Genomic DNA, 21,737 nt, shown 5'->3' on the forward strand with positions numbered 1-21,737 from the left:
GGAATATAACCCGTCCCCCAACGGCACAACCGGGCTGGATACCGCTGCTGATTACGATAGCCGGTATCTCCTGTATCTCCATCATCCTGAACCTGGGTATGCCTTTAATCCAAGCCCTACCGCGCACTCGCATCACCTCATTCACGGTGTACCTGATAGCTATATCTTTTGAGCACATTGTCTACGTCATTACCACTCGCCCGTTGGGCCTCATGGCAGCCGTTAGCGGGTCTTCCCGGGTGGCTATTTTGTGTGTGTCCTGTACAACTACGTGCAGTTTGTCGTCAGTCAAGTGCCGGTGTTACTGCACGTCCTCATTGCTGTTGATCGTCTGCGGGCGGTAAATTGTTTGCCATCGTACCGCGGCAGTCATGTTAACCGTCGCAAAATACCATGCTTGTTATGTTTATCTGTTCTGGTCTACGTTCATGTCGTGCAGTTTCCCATGTTCTTGCTGGAGTTTTTCTATTACAGTCCACTGAAACGTCGGAAAGTATGTCTGCTGGCGGCCGGTGTACTGATACAATGGAGAGCCGTGGATATCGTCATACATCGCTTTATACCACTGCTCCTGGTTATCGGCATCTATATCGGTATCGCTATTCAGCGATGGAAGAAGAAACGCCTAATTGATAACCGGAGTAATCCTGCTGCCTCCAATAACTCACGTTTTATGGTAAGCGCACCAACGCTACGAAGACGGAAGAGAACAGAGTCGGCTGTAAAAAAGCGACAAGTGAAGCCCTTCATTGTGCTGACGTCCACCGCCATTTCGGTATTTTTTTGTTGGTCACCAGCGGATGTTTACTGGAGTCTGTTGTTCTTGGGACTGAGGCTGCCTTCGTGGTGGTACAGCGCAGTGACCGTGTTATACAATCTGCAAATAATTTTTAATCCTTTAATGTGGCTGATCAGCTTAAGATTAAAGTAATGTCGTGACATAATTTTTTCCGGAAGAGTTTATAATTTTTGTATCATGCGCTGACATCCGCGGCTATCGTTGTGTTATTTCACGCATAGGTATTTTTGTGTCTTGATAAAACGACTGCGATGCATAACTGCCGGTGTTCGTAAATTCTTTGTTTGCAGTTCATAACCCTGCTTGTTAGGAAGCAGCCGCAGCTGCAAAATTGCAGATCGTGACGTTGTTACCGTTCCTTGAGGTGGATTAGAAATCCTAGCTCCAACCTTTAAAGCTAATTGTGCCTCCAATAATGGCATATTCAAAATGCCAGACCTGGAGGAACCCCGATACTGGTAAATACAGATTCTGTACTTGCAAAAGTTTTACCAACATACGCACAAAACTAATTAACACCTTCAACAGGTGCAAGTGTTTTCAGCAAATTTCTCCAGCACAAATCACCTGACTCCGCTATACGATACATCCAGCGAATTAAAATTGTTTAAAATTGCTGTCACATGGATACATACAACGAATTGCAACTGTTTAAAATTTCTGTTATATGTTCTAAGAAAAATCGAGATCGTTATTTAATGCGATTGTTCGGCGCGTCAGCTGAGGATATCACGAGAAAGCGGATAGTGCAACATTTTCCAATAAACGGAAGTAATTACACTGGTGGACCCCGCAGGAAATTCTTAGATACGCAATTTTACCAAGAAACTGCGCCATTGCAAAATTGGATAATTTAATTTTGTAATTGCTGTTCAAGAATACCACAAGGTATAATTAAAAATATTGATCAGACAGACAGTGAGCTGAGTTTTTATAGCATCGACAAAGATAAAACGTTTGTAGCCTACAAAAGTACGAACAGGATTGAATCAATTTTCCTGCTGGAGCTCGTTGGACAGTCATTTAATTTTTTGCCACGACTACGTAAAACTTTGTACCGTTTCCGGGAACCTGCTTATTTTGTAATAATTCTTCTGTGAGCGATTTTTTATTGCGTAGTTCAACTACTTATTAGTAGAACATCAATTTCCTTAGTAAGTGTCCATCGCACTGTGTACAATCATAATTCCGCCAACAGCACTACCAGAATTTGATCGTGCAACGGATAATTAAAGAGAATGGAAGCCGGCTTTAATACCACTGTCCTCCGTAATACGACATCATCTGCCCACGCTCAACAGACATATCGCGGTTGGACGCCTATACTGATTATACAACTGCTGCTGGCCTGCGCTTCCGTGGTACTCAATTTAGCGATGCTGATCGTGCAGTTCCTACCCCAGACGCAAGTGACAGCCTTTACCATATATTTAGTCGCCATCGCCATTGGTCACATCGTGGTACAACTTGTCACCAAACCGTTTAGTTTAATCAACTACGTCACCGGGAGAGTTCCCGGTGGTCAATCACTGTGCGCTTTCTACGTCTATTTCCAGTTCGTCTTCAGTATGATTCCGGTACTGCTACACGTCTTGATCGCCATCAACCGTCTGTGGGCCGTCACGTATCCGGTGTCGTACAATCAGCGACATAATAAAAAGACGGCCAGTCTGTTATGCTTGGGCGTTGTGGCCTACGTCCATGTGGTGCCGCTGGCCGTCTTCATGCTGGAATTTTTCTACTTTGGCCCAACCGATAAGTTTACCAGCTGCCAACCGGGGGCGGGCGGTATAATCGAATGGCGACGCGCTGATTTTGTTCTGCATCGGGTAATTCCGCTAGCACTGGTCATCGGCGTCTATATCTACGTGATGGCGAAACGCTGGACAAAACGACGAATTGGTGGACAAATCGAAGGCAACCGGTCAACGGATCACAATTCTTCCAACAAGCCGGTTGCCGGTGGACATCCAGCGTCAACGGAGCTGCAGAGTTCAGTGGTTCGACGACGCAAAGTGAAACCATATATAGTGTTAACGGTGACCTCGATTAGCGTGCTGATGTGCTGGGTGCCGTCAGATGTGTACTGGGCGCTGGTGTACCTCTACATGACCCCGCCCACCTGGGTGCATACTGTAACATCGACCATGTATTCCGTTCAAACGGTATTCGACCCTTTAATGTGGCTGTTCAGCATGCGATAAAATTAATTATGTCTACTTTATTATAAATTGAAGCACTCTACTTTGTTTTAACTAAAAAGCGGATATTTAATTAGTACCTAATTATTTAGTTCCTGGCTCGGGTAGTTTTGGTACCGTATTAAAGAATGGTTTGCCGGGTAACTTGTAATGCTGCTTATTGCGCATATCACAATGAAGGATGCAGCGAAAGTTAAACGATTATTTTCGGCAGTTATAAAGAGCTGCTACGCATAAATGGAAACTCGAGTAGATTTCCGATGCGCCATTCAATTACTTATTTGATTAGGAATTTATTGACTTTAGCAGCGCATTATCTTCCCGGGGGTGCAGTTATCATATATTCTCTAAGAACATGTTATTGCTGTTCATGGAAACAGGAAAGTAGAAAAAAATTCATTTAATCACAGTTCACATGGATCTCAATAAGGTACCGTCCGTCTGTTAATTCCAACAGACAGCAATGCTGCGAACTGTTAAGTCGTGTGATTGCTTTTTCCATGAAAAATCGGTAAAAACCATACAGTATTGAAATCGGAAAAGCTATTAAGTTTGAAATAATTGGAAATGACATTTTCATTACGTATCTGTTGTATGTCGCTGTTAGGCGCCGAAAAACAGTAAACCAGGCCTGCCGTACTTAAACGCGCTTTCTAGCAAGCAGAGATCATATTTATTATTGTTGTAAGCGTGCAGGTATGCGCTTGTAGCCTTTCCCTTTAAATACTAAATCAACAAACAGTGTGAGGCATCGATAAGTAGCCTGTATACAGGTTTTAGATTTTTAGCAGCGGTAACTCCCATAATCAAATTATTCTTTTAACGTTGCCAGTTACACAGCTGGGTATGTATTGCCGGCATTTATAGCTTTGTCTCCATACGGTCATAAGACTCATAACAATGGCAGCGATGAACAACACCAGTATAATTGTGCATAACGCAACGTTATTTTTAACGCAAGCCGCTCCGCAAGGCTGGTCTCCGCTGGTCATCACACAGCTGTTATTAGCCTGTGCCGGTGTCGCACTGAATGGCATGATGTTGGTCCTGCAGTGCCTTCCACAGACGCAGGTGACATCGTTCACAATATACCTGATCTTCATCTCCATCGGCCATATCGTCGTTCTACTGACCATGCGACCCATCGGTATGACGAATTCTGTGACGGGAATGTGGCCTGGTGGTTCAACGGTCTGTGTCATTTACGGGTACGGTGGATTTGTGGCCCAAACGGTTCCGGCTTTGATACACGTCCTGATCTCAGTCAACCGCTTTTGGGCGGTTACGTATCCGGTCTCGTATAGTCACCAGCACACGAAGAAGACGGCTCTCTTGCTGTGCCTCGGCGTCGTGGCGTACGTTCACGTAATTCACTTTCCTCTTTTTCTGGTGGAATTTTTTTATTACATTCCACCAGGAAAATCCAAGGCCTGTCAGCAAGTTTCGGCGGGTGGTATCATTGCATGGCGACGCGCTGATTTTGTCCTTCACCGAGTGCTTCCTCTTCTAATCATTCTCGGAACGTACGTTTATGTGATCATAAAGCGATGGAAAAAGCAGAGGGTTGGGAATCAGCAGATTGAAAAGAATCCATCCGCGGAGCAGAATACCACCTCCACTACACGAGCGACCACAGGAGACAGTGCTCGGCAAAGAGCACGAGCACCGCCACCACAGCGGTTAGGAAACCGGCGCCGGCGAGTGAAACCATATTTAGTGCTGACCTTAACATCCATTACCGTTTTCGTCTGCTGGATTCCGCCGGATGTCTACTGGGCAATGACGTACATGAGCGCTCGACCACCGTGGTGGGTGGCCACATTAATAGGGACATTGTTTTCCGTCCAAATGGTATTTGATCCTTTGATGTGGCTCTTTAGTATGCGATAGAATGTCACGTTACAATTCTACTGTATTTTTGGTTGTGCTCCTTTAATTCTGATGCAAAGTGGTCTGTATACGGTTGACCATCAAATTTAAGCTGCGGCTGTAATAAGAGCTTGCAAATATGTCTTTATTGAATATGAAATGAAATGCAAAGGTTTCGGTTACGCTGTAAAGTCACTGCCATCGGTAGTTTGATTTAATCTTTGTTCGTTTGTTTTCTTAACTTTTAAAGTTTGTACTTACGTTAGAAAGCGCACAGTGTCTGATCGCTGTTCTGGTGACGTAGTTCTTAAGCCGAAGTTCCGAACGGTTTGGTGACAATCTGCATCACGATGCGCTGTGTCGCGATTTCGACCAGGTATATGATGCGCTTTTGGTAGGAACTACACGATCAGCATCGCTGGACTTAGCACCACAAGCGCACAAGGCAAGAGCAGTTGTATGATCCCAACTAGCTGGTGGTTGGGAAACATATCAGCACCGACCGAGCCCCGTTATCGCTCCCCGTTGGTTTTGGGTTTGTAGAATTGAAGAAGTGTAACGGAACGCTTTTCTTGTCTACAAGACAAATTTTTGGTCCTGACGAAGGTTTAATTGCAGCATCTCACGGCGCCCGATGCAAATTATGTAGAACATGCAGGCGCCTTACCATGCACGTATTGAACTTCGCTACTTACCGTCGTTTCACGAAGAATGTTGCTTGAATATCGGCATCGATAACACAGAATTATATTCTTTGCACGAGCAAAGTATTTATAGTTTGAAAGCACAAATGATACTTTTGGCTGACAATGAAATAGAAGCTCTATGTTCTAATGGTACTCGTAAAACTAACACTAACTACATAATTACGTAACTAGCATAAAAATCGGGAAACTGCAGAGTGCGTACAGATACAGTGAACTGCAATTTGGAGTTAGCGCATCTGTCCGTGTATATGGCGAATGGCGTTATCGGTTGTGACGTTTACTGAAAACTGCATTGCCTATGAGGTCACACATTTTGCTTTTACAACCCTCTCTTGAACAAGCAGAAGTAGAACAGACGAAAACAGCCAATACAAAAGTAGTACTCGTGAATTTCTAGATGCTCTCGACGGTCTGCCTTTGTCGACTGTTTATAATACAGCTAAAAGTCTTTCCCGTCAATAACTGTCCTTAATTACCTTCGGTTACACTAAGCTTCTACGACGCAATTGCTGTTTCGGAAAAAAATGCGGATCATTTTAGCAATCACCAGTAATTACTTTTTTCCATCAGAAAAGGTTCCTCTCTTTGCTTTCCAGTAACGGTAGCAGCTGATGCACCAGTCGTACAAAATGACGCTCTCAGCTTTAACATGTGATGTGAAGTTTAAGCGAACTAAATTAATTAGTCACCTGAAGAAATTTTATATGGTCTAATCTAATTATTGAGTCAGGAAGAGTAACGCTAAAATCGAGTTCAACCTCAGAACGCCGGAGACGGTGAATCATGCCGTTAACATGCCATGACGTCTGCGACTGTCATTGGTATTTAAAGTGTTTACTGGTTTTAGATACTGTATCTACTGTATTTACCGCTACGTAAATACGCACATCCTTTTATTTGCATTTATGTCTACCTTGAACGCGGACAATGTAAGATCCATTCATAGCCCGCTGTAGTAGTGGGTCATACATCACCGGCTTATAATCAGAGTTTGTTGGCACTGGAAAATAACTGGCACCGCCATCGCTGTTCCAGTTAAGATATCCGGCGTTATAATAACTTAACTGATGATTCTGTGACAGGATAACACGTTGAACACAAGAAATAGCAATAAAACAATGCCAGTATAATTTCACAAACGTATAACGATTTCCCATCCTGATATTGATGTACTGGTACATTTACTGCGTATGGCTTGTAGCTGGATGATCAAACCCCGCAAAAATTAGCAAAATTCTTACTGGACGCAATTGAACGCCACATTAGTGCGATGGCGTTGCGGTTCAAAGAACCAGGTTCAAAACACAAGCGATCATTTACATTTCTGTACAAAAAAGAGGTACGAGCATGACCTTTGACACATTGCGGAGACCGATCGACTGTGAATCGTCAGTGCCACCATGGAATACGACTGATCTTTAATGCGATTACGCCTCCGGAATGATGCATTTACATACTGACACATGTTCGTAATGCTGAATTAAACATTAGCATTAAGCCCAAATATTACTTACTCTGTATATTATATGTACAGTACTAGTACATCAGCTGCAGCTATAATTACATTATATTACACAAAAGATACTACACAAAAACTCATGAATTATTATGTTTATTAGTTAATATATGATAATCATATTTGATTTGTTGATATTGTTTTCGTGACGCTGTCCACTACTCTGTATACTCAAGCTTAATAAAGATTTATACTCGTATAATCATTTGTCTGTATCCAGTTATGAAGTAAAATTGTTGGACTGACGCTTGATACTTGATAGTTGCTGGGCACGGTTTTGCTCGACTTAATCGTTTCTTATATTCAGTGTTATTCGCTGCATAGTTACTGGAATGCTTATTACTCGTACTTACGTATAACTGTATAAGTAAACCCGCGCAGGCGTATTGTTTATAACTTTACTTTTATTAGTGTAAACCCGCGCAGGCGTATTGTTATGTGTAATGGCAGATGCATAATGGCAGATGGAGAGACTGTATAAGTTAACCACTAGCATAATCTGTAGTTTGTGTGAAAACATTTTTACGACTCAGATACATGACCTGCATCCGTAATTTTGTATGAGTACGTGCATGACACATTACAAGTTTCAGTTGACAAAAAAACAGGGTTGCGCTTATGTTGTGTGCATTTCTGAAATTATTATGAGTCTTTGTTGAAGTTGCTTCTGTGAAGCAATCTGTTTAATTCTACTGTTCGTTGCTGTGTTGCTAAATGCAGTCATTGCCGCGCTTATCTCAAGAATCAATGTATTACTTGAACACGCCTGTGCACGAAATTTTAAAAATTTATAAATAATTTTGGAAAGGAAAACATTTATTGTATCACCAGTTTGTGTTATTAATATCATGCAACGGTGCCGCTCCGTTTTTTGCTTGCACCGAATACAAAAACGTTTCCGCTAAGATGTACAATGTCTTCCCCGCCCAGGCAATATTGGCCACTGGTCCGGCGGACGGAATGACGATGGTGTCGATATACACTCCTCCCGGGGTGTACACGCGGACTCCATTGCTGACGGTCACGTAAATGTTGCCCTTCTCGTCCACTTTGACCGTATCCGGCACACCGACGCCGGTGCCCGTGGAAATGGGATCCATCTCGGTCAACACGGGAACACCCTTGCTGCCTTTGGACATGGCGAAGACGTGCATGACAATGGGAACGGTCGGGTCCGTTGAACCGTTGCCGATTTGGAATCCTAGTCGTTGATAAAAATTGTCAATCCTACGTGCATGTGTGGCCCATTGTATCGGGGGCGCTTAAGAGAAATATTGACATGTATTGAAAAAGTCTTGTACCTGAGTTGGCGACATACAACCGAGATCCGTCGGCGGACGGCGAAAGCCCATTTGGCCGGTAGTTCGAGGGAAAAAACCAAATGCGTGTGACATTCAAACTTCGTCTGTCGGCGAAATAAACAGCAGGCGGCATGGTGTTCTCGGGACGGAAGTTTTGATAGTATCCATATGGTGGATCGGTGAAAAAGTAGCCATCGTACTGGTCGCTTAAAACAACATCGTTTGGACTGCTAAAATCTGGGTTTGGATCTGCGGTCCCGAAAGGCCGCACAATTTGCAAAGGCTGCAAAGGGGGCAAAAAGGTAAGTTATATCCTACCTACCCATGAACAGCATGTCACTTACGATTTTTGTAGCCACGAGTGTTTCGATATTCAGCCTCATCAATGATCCCGGCGTCGAGTTATACCCTTGCGAACAATAGACAATTTCCTTCAGATTAATGCGTGCACCTCCATTAGCCATCAGAATCGGGGGATTGGTTGTCACTGTGACCGGCGTGGCATTGGGCGTGGTCACATTCAGTTTGGAAATGCGGATGTTCTGTCCACCGCTGCTGTCGGTAAAACGGTTGGACGAGAAGTAGAGCTCATTGGTCGTCTCCACAAACACCGGTCCTTCGTGGAATATCGCCTCGGTTGACTGTGATACTTGCTTAAATGTACTCATATCTACAATGTCCGATAAGGACATTGCCGTGTTTCCGGCATAGTTTTGCGCGACAGACAGGCTGACGTGCACCAGAAAGGTAAATATTTTCCAGAACATTGTCGCTGTTGGAAGGAGCAGAAAAGATGTATCGTCGAGGCTTTGCTTGAATATGTACAACGTCTAGTTTTTGTGCATGACGGTATCAATATCAACGTCTAGTTAATGATATACTGGGTATATAAACAGGTTTTTCAAGCTAACTTTGCAGAAGCTGATATTGCTGAAATATAATGCCGATCCTTGTTCAAAGCGTATTATTGAACGAACAAGGTGCGGTGTCGGTGTACGCGAAAGGTTTTTGTCTGTAGAGTGCCATTTAAGCGATGGTCTGTTTCCACAAGCGGTGATTTATTTTCTTATTGTGGCATAAACGTCGATTTGATAACTCTATTTGTACTTGCACAACAGATTGCTACAACCGCATTATGCCATCATTGGGTTTGTAATAATTTGTTTGGTGTCGTAAAAGCACTTTAAGGTACGAGTACATTATGCAGCCACCCAGTTTTTAAAACCCCCCGGTCAGACGCTGCTTCGGAAAACCGTTACAACAGTACGATTTGCCGAGAATCCAGTTGCTATCATGCTCTATTATCCGCTCTAACTGAAATACCCAGACCAAGTACGGTATTTACGTACCCAGACCAAGTAAGTACGAATGAAGATGTACGAGTATTTTGTCCCCTTTCAATCGATTTTCACAAAACATGATAAAACGAGAAAATCATTATTCACGAATTGCCATTTTAACCACCAAAAACACGTGTTTACTCTCTTCTATGCCTTCGATACTGCCAAGAACAGACACTACAATCATTCCTCTTTGAATTTCAGCACTTGATATAAAACCATCTAAATACCGATCTACAGTACAAGGAATACGTACACAATAATAACATACGGGTAGACTTAAATTTTATTAAATTCACAGAATAAAAAGCAGCTTAATAAATCTATCACCTGAAACGTTCAGGTAAATGGACTACATGTCTCTAATATGAAACATACGCAAAAGAAACCGGGAGTGGAATAATAAACAGGCCCATAACATAAATCACCTGATCTGTGTCCGACCTAACCTATCTTCAACTACCAAACGACATGCGGGCAATTGATCATCAGCTTTTAAATAGAATTAGCTAAGCTAATTCCGGTTAACGCAGCGGAGGCGATCGCAAGGCTGGACGACTTGGTTGACCAGTGTTCAGCCAAGAAAACCCATTAGGGTGTGTCTTGGGATGCATATCCCGATGCTGTATAAGCAATGCAGTTTCGGTTGTGGATGTTTCATGTGTAGTGATTGTGCATTTCTGTTAGTGCATTTTCAGTTCCTGTTGTGTTGGAGTAAAGGTTGTTCTCGTGTAACAAGTTGTTCTTCCCTCCCGCCCACCCTCTTTGGAGAGGAGAGGGGGGGTTGTTTTAGCAAGGACGGCGGGGCCGGTTGCGCCGGTGTCCCGTGTTCCGGTGCTAGTGTCTTCACCCAATGCCCAAATAAAATTGAATCGTTACGCGCTGCTGTTGTTCCTACCGTACTAGACTGCGTTAAGAGCCCATTATTCACTATTGCAGTACTCCTATATATTGCTCTTACACGCCACGCGAGAACACCAAGGTCGGCTCGGAATTTACTTCCTTTGGGCAGTTATGCCGAACATGGCCGGAACCGGCCCCAAGCCATCACAAACACAAAAAAACGAAGAAAAAAATTTTACGCAGCAAGTGACACATATTAGCGTTTAACATTTCCAAATTTATACCAATTCAAACACTCATACATAACTGTAACAGAGAGACCACTAGAAAGGGGGTGTGCCGTGTGTCGCAAGCAATACCCGGATTCCTGCGTCCCTCTGCATCCAATCCGTACAAGACTGCCGATTTTGCTGCTTGCCAGAAGACGTTTCTGTTTTTATGGTTTTTGCGTGACAAACAATCAAACACTAGATAAATCATAAATATCGAGAAACTTGACAGTAACGGTTTGTGTACTTCGAAATCACGAGAGCAGTGTCACGTTTTTAATGCGAAAAACGAATAGAGATCGAGTATTCTCTTGAAAATCAACATTGTTTGCCATCCAGCAGGTGGTTTGTACTCTGAAAAACAATACTCCGATTACATTTTTAATCTCCGCTTTGACACTGACCTTACTGACTTGTCGAGCAAGTTCGTAAGGGGCACATGCCAGTATGACGAAGTCAGACGGATGTTTACAAACTGATTGAATTATTAGACAAATTTCAAAGGGAGACTGCACCCACAGTATGACATAGTTTAGCAGTGGTCGAGAAATTTAGTTACAGACGTAGTCTTGTGACGGAGCACGTCTACAGTAAAATGACCTTTGTAAAAGACAGAAGAGAGAACGGACCCTCGAATCGAATCTTTCACTTTGCAATATGACACCCAAAATAATATTTTGACAGCACATGTTACAGCTACTAACTGCAATCATAGAATGACTGCATAGGTTCCGTAACATTAGGTCGAAGAACGTTCGTATTTCCAAATTCCACGGTTTTCCGGCACAAAAGTTTTAAAGCTCCTCAAGCCGGAGCTTTTGTTTAGATTCATTTTATTAGCACGCGTACAACTCGGCAGTTTTCTATTACGTCATATATGGCTTTTTTTAACAACACCACGGCTCAGAACGCCAGCCAGCCGGCCGCTGCACAACTGGGCTGGACACCGTTACTGCTGGCATCCACAACCATCTCCTGTGCGTCCTTCACCTGCAACGCCATCATGCTGCTTCTCCAGTTCCTACCGCAGACACTGGTCACATCTTTCACCATCTACCTCATCGCCATCTCCATCGGGAATATTTTATGGCTGGTCGGCGTGCGGCCGCTCGCTGTTTACAGCTCGATTACGGGCGTATGGCCTGGAGGTCACGGCGTGTGTGCAACGTACACGTATTTCCAGTTCGTTATCAGTCAAATACCCGTACTCATCCATGTCCTCATCTCTCTCAACCGTCTCTGGGCAGTCAGCTATCCCGCATCGTACCGGCAGTTCCATCATAAAAGATGGCAGTTCTACTTTGTCTAGCAACTGTGGCATACGTCCACGTCGTGCATTTTACCATGTTTTTACTTGAGTTCTTTCACTACAGTCCAGCTGTTAAACCGAGTGGTTGCCAGCCGGGTGCCGGAGGGATACTCAACTGGCGACGGGTCGACATCATCATCCATCGCATCATTCCTCTTTTTCTGGTTTTGGGTATCTATATCCATATAATCTTTAAACGCTGGATGAAGAAACACGAGCAACAGGCTGTAAATCCAGCGTCCAGCCAAAATGCTACAGCTAGTACCAAAGCTGCGGGAGAAGCCGGTGGTCTAGAAAGGTTAGCAGGGATCATGCAAGCAGGACGACGTCGTTCGCTAATCAAGCGGCGTCAAGTGAAGCCCTTCATTATCCTGACTGCTACGTCAATAACGGTTTTCATTTGCTGGGTCCCGTCGGATGTTTACTGGGCACTGATTTATCTGAACTTTCGACTGCCCTATTGGGTATTTAATATAACATCGACGTTGTACTCTCTGCAAATGTTTTTTGACCCCATAATGTGGCTGATCAGTCTACGATAACAGTACCCCGTGCATTTTACTCGAAAAGATGTTTTATTGGGTTATTCAAATCAACGTTGGTTAAACACAAGATCACTTAAGCACTGGTTAAACGCCAGATCACGCAGTACAAGTATTTCTTTTCCGCATATAATACACTTCGTCCAAGACTCCAAACTCTTACCGCTACAGAACGTTTCGTGAACGCAAGCAGCATTGCCTTGCATTAAAGCGACATTAAACATATTTATAGATTAGGTGCATTTTTTAAAGTTGAATAATGTATTGTCTTAATGATTTGTCAATTTCGAATAGCAAGAGTTTTTCTTGTGAAATAAATACAATAGATCACACGTTAATGGAGATTTTGTCCATGAAAACATGTTCTTGAAATGGGTCGATTTAAATGATCAAAGAGGTAGAACGCGCTATACGTTATGGACACCCTACCGGACTCTGACGGCATATCCGAAGTGATTTTGGTGTAACTTTGAATGTCATTTGCTGTTACCGCATACGATAATTGGCATGCCGCAGTTTATGGTAATGCAAAATTTTCTAACATTGTCTGTGGGGTGCCAAGTACAGATATAACGCAACCATTTCAGGAATCAGCACCCCCAGACTTTCTATCTGGAACAATAATAGCGACACCGAATGTGTTTTGAGCATGCCGCTCTTAATTTGTGAAAGACTAATCATGTACGTAATTTAATCGACTGCTCCTTCTGCCTTTGGTTCAGATCAATCGGGGATGAAATTCGTTAATCGTTAATAAGAACTAAAGATGCTGCTAACGTTCAAAGACATCGTGCAATCAAAAATGATCAAAAATCAGTGCTTAGAACCTAAGTAGGGTAAGTAATTAAACCGTAAGCGAAGTGGAAACAAGTTCTCGATCTCATATTGTAGTGGGCTACTGGGCTTAGTGGGCTAAATGGGCTACCTGCTCTGATTCGAATTAAATTAAAATTAAATTAAATTAAATTAGTAATGTCTAAACACGATGCTTCAAAATTTACGCGTATACGGCGTATTTAATTAATAAATTGCACACATTTCGAATTGCAATACAATGAATTATGCAAGCAAAAGCAGTTAAAAAGCCAATATCACAATATCATGGGCGACACGCTTTTAAGGTGTGGCTAACAAAGCCTGGACCAACGTAATGCATCTTAATGTAAATTTACTGGCGCTTCGACCTAACCTTTAAACGCTTAATTTTTCGTTTTCGGCATTACCATAGGATAGTTTTGGGATAATCAGGGGCGCTGAAGAGAACTAAGTGGTATTACCCAAGCTCTTTTACTTCAGGCTTAAAAGCCACATAAGCGGGTCAAAAATTGTTTGCAGAGCCGTCAGAATAATGCTGAGGTTGAAGGCCCAGAAAGGCATTTGGATGCCGGCGTAGAGCATTGCCCAGTAGATATCGGCGGGAAGCCAGCAAACCAGCACGCTAAGCGTCGTCATCGTCAGGACCAGAAACGGTTTGACCTTTCTTTGCCGAGCATGCTTCCTTCTCAGTCGGCGCGACCTCACTCCCTCCATGGCACTTGCCTTCGTCTCGCTGCCACTAACTCCTTGGCTCGTTCCAGCGTTGCTATCATTATTAACCGCCCGCCTGTTCTTCCAGCGCGTCACTGTCATGTAAATATAAATCCCGATCACCAGCAGCAGCGGAATAAACCGGTGCAGAACGATATCCGCGCGCCGCCACTCCAGAATGCCTCCCGCGCCGGGTTGGCAGTTGTTGTGTCGGCCGGGCGGACTGTAGTAGAAGAATTCCAGCAAGAAGAGGGGGAAGTGCACAAAATGGACATAGGCTACCGTTCCTAGACACAGTAACGCCGCCGTCTTTTGGCTGTGGTGTCGCCGGTACGAGTGAGGATACTGGAAGGCCCATAGACGGTTCACCGAGATGAGGACGTGCAGGAATACCGGGATCTGCGTGATGACAAACTGCACGTACACGTACAGGATACATACGGGTTGGCCGCCGGGCCAGGCGCCCCGGAGAGTGTTAATTACGGCGATGACCCGCATCACGGCCAAACCGGGAAGATTACTGATGCAGATGAAAATCAGGTAAATGGTGAAGGAGGTTAAGCGCATTCGCGGTGACAGTTGTAGCAGCAGTATACCTATGTTTAGAATGACGGCGATGGCAGCAATGGCGGTCAAGAAGCCAAGTATGGGATTCCATCCGGGTCGGGTGCCGCCAGACTGCGTGGCATTAAACTGGCGAAATGTTGTGTTATTAGCGGCATCCATCAGAAACAGGTTTTTTTTAAAAATATTGATAAACAAATGGGAATGCACTGATATTCGTAGATGGATGGTGACAATCTCGAGCTCCAAATATAAAGTAACTGCCGTCTTTAGTAGAGACAAAAGGATCGCGGAAACTGATTAGTAATTTTTAATTGTGCTCAAATGAATTTCGATGTTTACATCAGACCCTGGATTCCGGAATAAGAGGATGTAATCCAAATGAATCATGAGAAAGGAAGTTAATTTCCTGTATGAATTAACAGAAATGATAACAGCCTACACATGACGCGCGCGTGGGATGTTATTTATGCTGCCGCTTGTCTACACAGAATCAATGAGATTTGCGGTAATATTCCAGGCCAAATAACAAGACATTCAACGACGACTGCCATGCTATAATTATGACCTTTTTGATGCTTACGCAATAGCATATCAAAACAATAGATGCAATCCGAAAACAAGAAAAAAACCAGCTGGTGATCGCTTTGTGCGGGAATCAAAGAAAACCGACCTTATGACGCACTACGCCGCCGATAAGAAAAGAAAGTAATCCGCTCACTTCTGCTCGTTTGCATAAGTCTTACGTATACGTAGATGTAGAGTGTAGAGATATCGCAATTGCAAGGCTAACCGCTTGGCGTACGCAATCGATTTCCTGCTTATGCACTGGGATACGGTCAAGACTACAACGGAGGTATCTGTCTCCGCATTTGTCAGTTCATTTTTAACCAGCTCCTCCCAGCAAGAATTCTATTATGTGGTTATATCATTAATTGGATCGTTTAGTGGCAGTTGCCGGTGCCGACGTAAACAAGCCTATCGGAAAGGAGGTAAATCATATTTCTTTTAAAAGCTGTCCAATATTCCGGCATATTTGAAAAAGGCAGCATTCAACGATACGATACCAGTATCCGGGACAACCGAGATTCTGTAAAGTAGCCGTAATTACGGCAGTCATGGCAAGCAAAAGTATGTAGCGGTTAAAGGTCATCCTGACGCTGTTCTTATTTTAAGCACTCGAACAGTGGCTGGCCAAACTACTTTCGCGGACCACCTATTCCAGACATCCGATCCATCGTCTCCAGCACTCTTATAACAACAATCGTGCACGGTTTTTCGCTTCCTGGAAAAAGTGATAGTGGCGTAAGCGCTTGTATAATCAAGCTAATTAACGCGTTAACACAAGTTAGCAGCGTGCAAATCCGTACAACGAGCCTAATTTGCTCAGCTCATCCCTGAATCAGCGGAATATAAGACGACGGTCATGTGATAGATGTGCTGGAATGCTGGCATCAATTTCCTGATTTCTAACGGCTAAATGTCATCGGATTTTGGAATACGGTAAGTGTATTTAACTGCATACCGCAGTATATGACAAGGTCATGATTCTATTGCAGATACATTCCGTAATATCGTCTACGTGGACGTTGACCTTTCATTAGAGTTCTCCTAATTCTCCTACAGTGAACCGGTAGCTGAATAATGAATTCCACTAGCAACACTACAATTACCTTCAACACCACTCAGCCGGCAGCTGCACCATCAGGCTGGACGCCCGTCCTGGTCATGATGGCCCTCATTGCTGGTATCTCATTTTCATTAAACGCCGTCATGCTCCTGCTACAGTTCCTCCCGCAAACCCGCATCACATCCTTCACCGTGTACTTGATTGCCATATCCATTGGAAATCTCGGCTATTTAGCCATCGTCCGGCCGATCGGGATTATGACCACCGCAACGGGAGCATTCCCCGGCGGTTTGGTATTATGTATGTTTTACATGTACGTGCAGTTTGTCATCTGTCAATTGCCGGTACTGGTGCACGCCCTCATCTCCATCAACCGGTTCTGGGCGATCAGGTACCCCGTATCCTACCGGCATCGTCATCATAAAAAGATGGCCATTTCGTTGTGCGCCGGCGTGCTGCTGTACGTCCACGTGGTACAGTTTCCAATGCTCATGGTGGAATACTTAAGTATCAGTCCTATCAAGGAAGGTTGCCAGGTGACCAGCGCCTCGTGGATGCCCTGGCGCATCGCCGATATCGTTCTGCATCGCTTCATACCACTGATTCTGGTCATTGGAATTTACATTTACATTATTGTCACGAAATGGAAAAAGAAGCGCGCTGTTGATCACCACGAAATGAGCGCGGTCTCTACGCAGAACGACACGGTTTTCACGAAGGCGGATATTGTCGAGGATGATGATGAGAGGGCCACCGAAAAGAAATCCAAAGGGAAGAAGTCCCCAGGGAAGAAGCGGCAGGTTAAGCCGTTTATCGTACTAACGATGACCTCAGTTTCCGAGCTGCTGTGCTGGATTCCGGCGGATGTGTATTGGACGATGCTGTACGTGGGATTCCGCTTACCCGGCTGGGCCTACACAATAATCAGTACTTTATACAGTCTGCAAATGATTTTCGACCCTCTGATGTGGATGATTAGTCTGAAATAACCGAGTAGTGCTACATACTGTATTATAATTTATAAGTACCTAGTTCGTAAATTTGCTGATCGAGTATTGCTGTCTACTTTTGGCTGGCGAACCATCAGAATCTTAGTGGCTAATGGTGGCTCTTTCAGCTGCGCACACAATAATATATAATTACGGGTCGTTAATAATGCGTTCCTTTAGGTTTCTCGCGGATCTTTCCGTAACACCTGTGTCGTTTGAGGCACCTCACATACAGTACATGGAAAATTTTTTGTACTTGATAGCGTGAATAAAAATGTTCGTTTGTATCATATTCTCATTCGATTTGAAACAATAATAGTCGTTTACCTGAATTAGCGATCGTACAACTGAGATTCATCCGCGGAAGGCGAAAGTCCCTTCGGTCGGTAGTTAGGAAGAAACTCCTAAATGAGTGTGACATTCAGACTTCTTCTGTCAGCGAAATAGACAAAAGGTGGCAATGTGTTTTAGGTCGAAAGCTTTGGTAGTAACCATAAGGCGGATCAGTGAAAAAGTAGCTGTCTGTTGGCCGCTTAACAGAATATCGTCTGGACTGCTAAAATCGAGGTTTGGCTGCAACTGCTGCAAGAACGATAAATAAAATTGTCAGGCTGACGTTGTTACGTACGAGTTACGACAACGCTTAACGGTTTCGGGCACCATTTTTGCAGCCACGGGTGTTTCCATATCCAGTCTCATCAGTGACCCCGGTGCGTGTCGCGTTAAGCCCTTGCGAACAGTAGACAATCCCTTTAAGGTTAGTGCGGGCGCTTCCATTAAAAATTGAAATCGAGGGACTGGTTGATACCATCACAGGCGCTGTACTGGGCGTGGCCACATTTAATTTGGAAATTCGGCATTCAATTTGTCCACCATTGCTGTTGGTAAACCGGTTGGACGAAACGCACAGCTCATAGAGAGTCTCAACAAACATCGGTCCTTCACAAATATCGCCTCAGTTGACTGGGGATACTCAATATTTTCCAAGCCTTGTCGTAGTTGGACCAAAGCACCATCAGACTAGTGATGCGTTAATCTGCAAGTGTGAAGGTTCGTATGTGACACTACCTGTGTTAAGGGAAGTGGCCCGGTACATGGTACCAAATTCGTGTACATGTACCAAAATTTTCACTTTCGCGCACTCCCATATACGTTTTCGTTTCGTTTTATGCTATTCTACAGTCAGATGAATCATATACACTGTCGTGAAAACCGTTTGTGCGCGCAACATCCGGTTCGGGAGTTATGGCTGTTATAAAATTCCAAAAAGTTCGAATGCATTCCGGTGTACCAAAAGTCTCATTATGGACCGATCTCTTTCAAATTTCGCACATAGATGCCATGGCCATGAAGATTGTTTTTACACCGATCCAAACTTCCATGATTTTTTTCAAATTTTAAAATGAATTTTACAATTTTTGAAATTCATTTTAAAATTTGAAAAACATGCTAGAAAAGTGGAGCGGTCACCTCAGCAATGTAAAAACAATCTTCAAGGTTATGTGCATTTATGTGCAAAATTTGAAGAAGATCGGTCCAGAATGAGACTTTTGGTACACCTGAATGCATTTAAACTTTTTGGAATTTTCTAACAATATAACTCCCGAAATCGGATGTTGCGCACAAACGGTTTTCCGACAGTGTATACAAATCATCTGACTACGCAGAATGGCATAAACGAAACAAAACGTATGGAGTGAGCGAAAGTGAAAGTTTTCGTACATGTATGTAGAATTCGGTACCATGTACTGGCCACTTCCTTGCCGAAAGCGCTAGACTTTATACACGGTTTATAAATATTTGTCGAAGCTTCTGAGTATCATGTAAACCGGTTTAGCACGTAATTTGCGTTTTGCCAGCACTAATTGTGAAAACCCACAAAGTCGCTGGTTTTAAAGTCAATGTTCCAGAATGCCGAATTATGTATAATGCCGACATGTCCTGCCCGTAATTCTTAGCTGAACAAGGTGCAGTGTGAGTAAGCGATGGTTTTTGTCTGGAAAGTGCCATTCAGCGATAGTCAACTGTTTTCGTAAACGGTGATTGATTTCATGTTCAAATTTCATAATTATGTCTATTGTAACTTATTTCACACAGACTGTTGCAACAACACTATGAGTTTTGGTTTTAATCGTTAGATGGCATAAACGCACTTTAAGGCACGTTATGCAGTTGATCAGTTTTCAAATCCAAAGGTCAATACTTTATCAAAAACGGGTGCAGTCACTGCATCGCTTATCGACAAACATATATTACGTACCATATGTGCTCCGCGCTAATAATTTCAAATATATAGATTGATTGTAGCCTCGTATTTTGGTATACGAACGTTAACAGTTTTCCACTCGTAAGTTTAATGTTGCTGTCGTCTTTAATTAATCAATTAACATGCCACAAGCGATACATTCATTGTATTTGCTTTGTTTCATGCTGTCACAAAGCGTTCCCTTAACTGACCCGTTTTCCAATTTTTACGACCATTAAGGGTACAGCATCTTAGAATCGATACTGACATGCAATAATACTCATTCTCACCAATTAAAAAGCAGCATAATAAACTTACTGGCAGAAACATTTGCAGCTATGTCTGATGCGCATTTAATACTGTAGTAAAATATTAGACTACAAAAGAAACTTCGAGTATCAATTCGAAGTTTCGATTTCGAGAACTTTCGATTTAAAGTGTTAAAAATCCGTTGGCAAACACTCGTAGGATATTTAAGTACGTACCTGTAAATCAAAACATCTAGAGAATGTGGATTCAAATTCTGTCACCTGAGTATCTTATTTTGCGTACAGTAAGCGATATCGTTTTTCGCGGTAAGGTAAAGAGTGCATTCCATCGAATATCGGTACTGTTTGCTGTGCAGCTATTAACGCCTTCTGAAAAATATAACTCCGGTTTCTTTTTTAATTTCCGTTTTGCCTCTGACGTTAGCGTCTTAGCGATCCGTGGAATAGCTGAGAATGAGCGCCCCGGAATGCCTGCGACCCCATGTCGTGCGAGTAGTTTTCCTTGGCGAAATATGAGTCATCAATGACGCTTAAGTAAGAATAACGATGTTTGTAAACCGATTAAATTATTAAGCTACGTAAATTATTCGGCATGGCGAAGTCGGAATAATGTTTACAACCTGATTAAACTTCTAAGGTGATTAAATTAAGGTCATGTCTACGCGCGAGAGTACTCACGCGCGTAGCACTTTGTCTACGCGCGAGAGCTCCTGCGCGTAGTAGTTTGACTATGCGCGAGAGCTCTCGCCCGTCGTAAAACTTGAGTAGAATCAGCTACGCGCGAGAGTTTTGTTGTTTTTTATTTTCATAAACGAGCAATAATAAACTAAAATTTGGCACAAATGCCGCATCATTACAGATAATAATTCTAAAATCATCATTTGAGTTCAGAGAGCACTATCTCTTCGTTCAGGCGGCAGCTTCACTGCTTTTCTCCATCGCTTTGGCTTCTTTTGCGGAAACGCGTATGCTTTGAAAGGTGATCACTGTCTTACTACGGGTATTTCGCCCCTTTGTTTTTGGCGGTTGCTTCAACACGCCGTTATAACGATTTCGCGAAACCATTCCCGAAATTTCGGTCCGGGTAGTAATTTGCTGTCTGGATAGCTTTTGCAGCAGCAGGTCATAAGCAAATGCAGACGGATAAATGCTCATCACCGACGGCTGTCCGTAGACTGCGACGTACTCAATTTCGACTTGACCGTTTGAATCCGAGAAAACAGAACAAACGAAATAGTTGCAACTTCAGAAGATCTGTTGGCAGTTGTCCCGTCGAGCAAAAGATCCTTACAGCGTCAGGCTTCAGACAGTCGTACAGTGCGCACACGTGGGAGAAACAGCAGACACTGACCTTAGACGACTCTCGCGGCAGACTCAGTAACTGCAGTGCCCAGTGCTTGGCCGACTTCGGAATCGGAAGGCTATGCATTACCACTGCCTTTGCAATGTTGACGTAGTCTTGGTGTTTTACTATTTAGCGAGGCTTGCCTGCGTTAAAATCTCGTCCTCCCGACAGCCCAGTCGTTTTTCCTTGCAAATTCTCGTCTCTTGATTAAAACTGTCTTTCGTGATGACTGTCGCGAACATTCTCGTCGGCCGACGCGTCGCGTTGATGGTACCTACTACCCGCGATGATACGAGGCGGTACGCGGGTGATGAAGAGCCCGGTGTCAACTTCCGTTGCGGACAGTTCTGTTCTCCGGGATATGTTGGACTATGGTGCTTGCAAGGGCATGGTCATGGTCGTCCACGCCGGCAGATGTACGATTTCCATCATACCGTTAAGAAGCTTCACATGAACGTATGGTTTGCAACCA

The 21,737-nt window shown here is 43.6% G+C and overlaps 4 protein-coding genes across 4 annotated transcripts; 2 read left to right on the forward strand and 2 right to left on the reverse strand.

Moving 5' to 3' along the window:
• The first annotated feature begins 2,037 nt into the window (after positions 1-2,037).
• On the forward strand, positions 2,038-3,003 carry LOC129600263 (5-hydroxytryptamine receptor 1B-like). Its single transcript, XM_055498728.1, has one exon. The coding sequence runs from the start codon at positions 2,038-2,040 to the stop codon at positions 3,001-3,003; it is 966 nt and encodes a 321-aa protein (XP_055354703.1).
• A 4,850-nt stretch (positions 3,004-7,853) lies between these two features.
• Positions 7,854-9,240, reverse strand: LOC129600247 (uncharacterized). The gene is made up of 3 exons (XM_055498710.1): positions 8,738-9,240; positions 8,394-8,676; positions 7,854-8,293 (listed from the first exon to the last, which is right to left on the reverse strand). Exons 1-3 carry the CDS (start codon positions 9,158-9,160, stop codon positions 7,917-7,919), a joined length of 1,083 nt encoding a protein of 360 aa, XP_055354685.1. The 5' UTR covers positions 9,161-9,240; the 3' UTR covers positions 7,854-7,916.
• Positions 9,241-13,983: 4,743 nt separating this feature from the next.
• LOC129600264 (uncharacterized) lies at positions 13,984-14,949 on the reverse strand. The gene has a single exon (XM_055498729.1). It carries the CDS (start codon positions 14,947-14,949, stop codon positions 13,984-13,986), a length of 966 nt encoding a protein of 321 aa, XP_055354704.1.
• A 1,482-nt stretch (positions 14,950-16,431) lies between these two features.
• Positions 16,432-17,406, forward strand: LOC129600265 (alpha-2 adrenergic receptor-like). The gene has a single exon (XM_055498730.1). The coding sequence runs from the start codon at positions 16,432-16,434 to the stop codon at positions 17,404-17,406; it is 975 nt and encodes a 324-aa protein (XP_055354705.1).
• Positions 17,407-21,737: the final 4,331 nt, after the last annotated feature.

Source organism: Paramacrobiotus metropolitanus, unplaced genomic scaffold (genome assembly GCF_019649055.1).
Source record: "Paramacrobiotus metropolitanus isolate TYO unplaced genomic scaffold, Prichtersi_v1.0 Parri_scaffold0000168, whole genome shotgun sequence".
Lineage (NCBI taxonomy): Eukaryota > Metazoa > Tardigrada > Eutardigrada > Parachela > Macrobiotidae > Paramacrobiotus > Paramacrobiotus metropolitanus.